Source organism: Clupea harengus, chromosome 9 (genome assembly GCF_900700415.2).
Source record: "Clupea harengus chromosome 9, Ch_v2.0.2, whole genome shotgun sequence".
NCBI lineage: Eukaryota > Metazoa > Chordata > Actinopteri > Clupeiformes > Clupeidae > Clupea > Clupea harengus.
The window spans coordinates 25971151-25976572 of record NC_045160.1 but is presented as its reverse complement, the minus strand read 5'-3'; the positions used below and the strand labels follow the sequence as shown (position 1 = coordinate 25976572).

The following is a 5422-nucleotide window of genomic DNA, read 5'->3' as shown; positions in this document are numbered from 1 at the left end:
CAGAACCTGTACAGTCAGAAGATGTACAACATGAAATTGACAAATGTTTATAATATTTTGCTTCACGATAGTATTAGTACTGTAGAAACAAAATAATATTGTCCCACTGTCATCCAGGAGTAGGCATCTTAAAAGCTTTGGCTGATGTCTTCACTCCAAACCTAATCTTACAGGGTTATGTATAAATGGCAGCCCGCAATTAACTTACAAATCACACAAACCACACGTCAAGTTCAGCTGTGTTTATGGCAATATTTCACATTGAACACAACTACAAATAACAGGAGACTCTTTTCACAGATGCACAAGATTAATCATCATTCTGATCATGAAAGCTCAAGAAGAAAGAAAAAAAAAGACAGAAAATAAACATAACAAACAACAACAAAAAAGGCTACAGTGAATATATAACAAAACCCCAAGACACACTTTTGATTCTGACACACAGAGACACAGAGTCACACAAACATTGCTTCACTATTGAACTGCCTATTCACTAGTGCCAGCACACAGCCAATGGACTTGCATGGTGTATCCACATACACAGCAGATCTGACCCACAATGCCTTGCTGCTGTTGGCTACATGCATCACCACCATGTCTTACCTAAGGATGGCACTACTCAGAGCAAACAAGTGATCAGTCTGAATAACAGCTAGCCAACTAATGTCTATCTGAGTGCCAACTTTCTCTACAGATGGCACAGAATGACAGGCACATTTACTCGTCGTGAAATAACTAGAAGTGCAGCATGCGTTGAGTCAAGGTAAAGTAAACACAGGTAAACTGTAAGGTTTGTTAAATGATTCTACTGTCCCTGCACACACTACTCTGGAGATTCAGTGTGCATATAAACACGACCTCTACAGCTCTAGGTGTCCACGTCGTCTCATCAGATCGAAGAGCATCAGGAGGACATAAGCTTCAAACCAAAGAATGGCTGACTGTTGGATCTTGATCGGACCTCGAGCCGGTTCAGATCCGGCCCAGATGTGGCCCTGATGTGGCCCTGGTCTGGGCCAGAGGTAGCAGGCCTCCAGGGTGGCAGCCACGCCCCTCCAGCTCACTAAGAGTCACCACTAATATTCATCTGGACGTTTTTATCCTTTTTCTTTTTCTTTTTTTTTTTGTAAAAAATAACCCTTCTTCAAAGAGCTTCTTTTCAATGTTTTTTTTTTAAGAAATGACAACTTTCAGAATGCAAATCAAATATAATAATAATCCAAACTCTCACAAACAAAATAAATCTATATTTCAAGTACTTAAATGGTTGTTTTTAGATCTGTTGTCAACTGGCAGGTAGATTACCTGAGAAGGTAAAGAAGAAACTACAGCACTTCTGCCATCATGTTAAACTGCTATACGGCTATCCACAAATCACCTGACAATTCACACACATGACTACACACAATTAGTGTATGTGTGTTTGTGTGTGTGTGTGTGTGTGTGAACAACTATTCACACATTATCTGACAATTAGCACACACATAACTGTGATTAGCTACATGTCCAGGACACCTCTCATGATTGGCCACTCAGCCACACAACTCCATACCTGATTGGCTATTCATCATTCTCATCTCCACACATGAAAACATACAGCTGGAAAAATATACACTGCAGGCAGTCACTCACAGTCGGATTACATTGATATTTTACACACACACGCACGCACGCCTATCCATAGAAACACCACTGTTATTGTCATCGTTGACGCGTGTATATACGTGGACTGTCATTGTCAATGCATACGGAGAGCCCTTGGTGGGAAATGTGCATCTCATAGAGTGCCATGCTGGGCCTTTGGTGGGAAATGTGCATCTCATAGAGTGCCATGCTGTGTGTCTCGTTGAGTGCCATGCTGTGGGTCTCGTTAAGTGCTTAGGGCGGAGCGCTGGAGCCGCGCTAACATTCATGCAGCTTGTTAGCTTTAGCACATGTAGCTGATCAGCTCCTTAGCTTTAGCACAGGTAGCTGACCAGCTTGTTAGCTTTAGCACATGTAGCTGATCAGCTCGTTAGCTTTAGCACAGGTAGCTGACCAGCTCGTTAGCTTTAGCACAAGTAGCTGACCAGCTTGTTAGCTTTAGCACATGTAGCTGACCAGCTTGTTAGCTTTAGCACATGTAGCTGATCAGCTTGTTAGCTTTAGCACATGAAGCTGATCAGCTCGCTACCCTTAGCACATGTAGCTAAGCAGAGATGGACATGGGTTTTTAATATTATCAATTTTTGAAATCCCTTTCTCTCAGAAAAGGGGTTAGATAGTCAGAGAGTGGACCTGATATGTGTGTGTGGGGTGTGTGTGTGTGTGTTTGTGATTGTGTGTGGGGGTGTGTATATGTGTCTACACCGACAGATAAAAAGTGCTTCATGAGATTCCCCAGCATGTGTACAAACATCACTATAAAGTAGTCAAACAGCGTACACCCCTGCAGAGCCAGCGTGACAGTAAGTACTGGAAAAGTATAAAAAAAACAATAAAATAAAAATAACATATACAGTATCGGTATAAATATCTGTGAGGTTTGGAGAACGTGAAAAAAAAATCAAATCAAAGACCAAATGTTGCTTGCTTGCAGCATTTTTTCAATTCTGCTAAATAATTCCGAACGCTCACACACACACACACACACGCACGCGCAAAACGCCGCCCACACTCCCACTCTCTCAAACATACACACATGATTATATTGCCACAGCAGGGGATCACATGATCCACTCACACTGCCCATTTCTCCTACAGCAAAGAACACAGTCAAACCCTCTCAAAAATAGACTCACCCCCTCCCACATTAGAGGACCCCCCCTTGGGCAGCATCTCCTCTTCTCCTTATTCCCCCTCTCTCTCTCCCTCCCTCTCTCTCTCTCTCTCTCTCCTCACTTGTCCTGCCGTCTGCCACGTCGGGCCTTGCAGTCGGGGCACTCGTCGTCCTGGTCCTCGTCTCTCCTCCTGCCCCTGTGGCGCTGGTCGTCCATGTCGTCGTCCTCGTCGTCGTCGTCGTGGATGATCTCCACCTCCAGGCGGCCCACGTAGAGCGAGACGGCGCAGAGCCAGAAGAGGGCGGCGCTGGTCACCACGGCCGTCTGCAGCAGCGCCGCCGGCAGCGACAGCAGCATGAAGCGCCGCAGCGTCAGCAGGCTGCCCACGTACGAGGCCCCGCCGAACGACACACACACGCCGCCCAGGATGAAGAAGGCTGCACACACACACACACACACACACATCAGATGACATGCAGACACACACACAAAGAGCAAAGAACATACAAATACAGGCACACACACAACAAATCTCAAACATATACAGTACACACACACACACACACATACACACAAACATCAGATGACATGCAGACACACACACAAACAGCAAAGAACATACAAATACAGACACATACACACACACACACACACACAAAAACACACACACACACAGTATGCATTCACAGACACACAGAAAGAGTTTATGATCCAACGGCCACAGTGTGCTATGGTTTGAGATAATAACAGGATTGACTCAATTTGGTTATGTATTGATAAGCAGTATTAAATTAAACTAAATTAAATTAAATTAAATTAAATTAAATTAAATTAAATTAAATGAAATTAAATGAGTGCTAGACTGTGCAAAATAGAGAACAAGCTGATCGCTACCAAAACACTCCCATGTTTTGAGTCCTTCACTCTCAGCACCATGCAGCAATGTACTTCACTATCTGCCATTTGCTATGAATGAACATGTTTTCATTTACATTTACATTGAACAGATTTATACCATAGGCAGCCTCTCTTCCCACGTCACTCTGCACAAACGCAATGACACCGATGCCTGTGGCCAACAGACCGTTCCGGAACCAGGACAGGAACCCTGAAACATAAAGAGACGTTCTAAGGTCTAGTATTCTGGACACGCAAACTCTCTTCTCTGTCTTCCAGCAGCGTACAGAGAAACGAGTAATGAGGGCTAAACGACCTCTTAACAGGTGTAGTGTACAGCACAACATTACAGAAATGTCATGGTATCTGCAAAGTGAGGGGCTAAAAGGTAGACAGTGAAAACATTAAAGTGACACTGACAAAAGTGAATGACAGAAGTTAATGAATGACAGTCCTCACCTGTTTCGTGGGATTTCCGAAGCATCTGAAATGAAATAGGAGAAAGACGTGATCAGAGAAGACGGGCTCAACATGATAACCTGAATGCAAGCTGTCACAGGATACAACTGAGGCTGTGAGGCTGTGGTTGAATAGTCAAAAATAACTGGACAAGTTCTTAACTGAGTGAAATGACCTGGACATATCTACAAGTGGCAGCCATGACAGGAGCTGGTCGAATTCTCTACATGCTTAGGAGAGGTGCTTCAATGCTTCCTTCCTAATCTCCTTTAGCATAGCGTCCACTGCAGCATCCTTTCGAAAGGAGAGGAGATACTACTGCTCCTAAAATTCCTTTCGGCTGGAACAAAACCTCAATCAACAACCGATCAACGGTACCCACGTCAATAACCTCTGTTTTTCAATGATTAGTAGGCTAGTGTAAGTGCAGTCAGATTCTCTTAGCACCGCAGTTGTCCTTATGAATTCTATCACATCTTTCCTTCACCTCATGACGTTTCCCATCGAGGTAGAGGAAGAGTGTTTTGGAAACAGCCTGAGAGTCGCTAAAACTTACATTCTGACAAGGACACATTTGGTCGAAAGGTGAATAGCAGGGAAAACTACCACTATAAAAACAAGATCATTTTGGACTTTATACTTAGTAACTTCTTTGTATATACTTTTGCTTTTCCAAAATCAAACCTGTACTTTCTAGTTAGCCACTGTTGCATGCTCGAGTTAATTTGAAGTCTAGCTTAGTCCCTATTATAAGTTTATTCATGTAGTTTGATTGGTTACGACAGAGAAGACCCCAACTGATATTAAACACCATGTGATATTGATGAAAGCCCTGCAACGTTATGCTGTAACTAGTCTGCTAAGATAACAGCAGCTTATCGCGTCCAAATCCACCTCTCATAATATGATCATTGTATCACTCACTGAACTGGCATTCTGTGGTGATGACTACAACCAGCACACCCCTGTAAACTACCCAGTATGGGCTACTGCCTGGTTTTATTGATCTTTTTCTTTCTGTTTGTTACCAGAGCATCCGCCTTGTCCAGTTCTGTAAATTGGTGGTGAGTCTCTGGCATACGAGCCTTTCCCCACGCGCCCTTCTCCACGACCCACGACCGTGGACTCCGGTGTACTCTCCGCATCGACGTGGTGGATAGCTGGGGACCGGCATTTCTCAGGACACGACAAAACTGAGACGTGAGTCGAGGCAAATGCCTATACCTTATCCAACTAGCGCTGAGTGCGGCCATAATTTCGTTCAGGAAATCAAAACACGACCTTTCCGTGACCCGTCACCTTTC

The 5422-nt window shown here is 43.9% G+C and overlaps 1 protein-coding gene across 2 annotated transcripts in view; it reads right to left on the bottom strand.

Annotated features, from left to right (window-relative positions):
* Window positions 1-227: 227 nt before the first annotated feature.
* tmem160 (transmembrane protein 160) overlaps window positions 228-5422 on the bottom strand; it is a 5217-nt gene continuing 22 nt past the window's right edge. The window contains exons 1-5 of one of the 2 annotated variants that reach the window (XM_031573965.2): window positions 5147-5422; window positions 4119-4143; window positions 3778-3870; window positions 2971-3199; window positions 228-2256 (exon numbers count right to left, since the gene is read on the bottom strand). The exon at window positions 5147-5422 is cut by the window's right edge and continues 22 nt beyond it. In XM_031573965.2, coding sequence (XP_031429825.1) covers window positions 2148-2256; window positions 2971-3199; window positions 3778-3870; window positions 4119-4143; window positions 5147-5371 — 681 coding nt within the window. In that variant the 5' untranslated portion in view covers window positions 5372-5422 and the 3' untranslated portion in view covers window positions 228-2147. The other variant, XM_012829000.3, reaches the window with a different exon arrangement.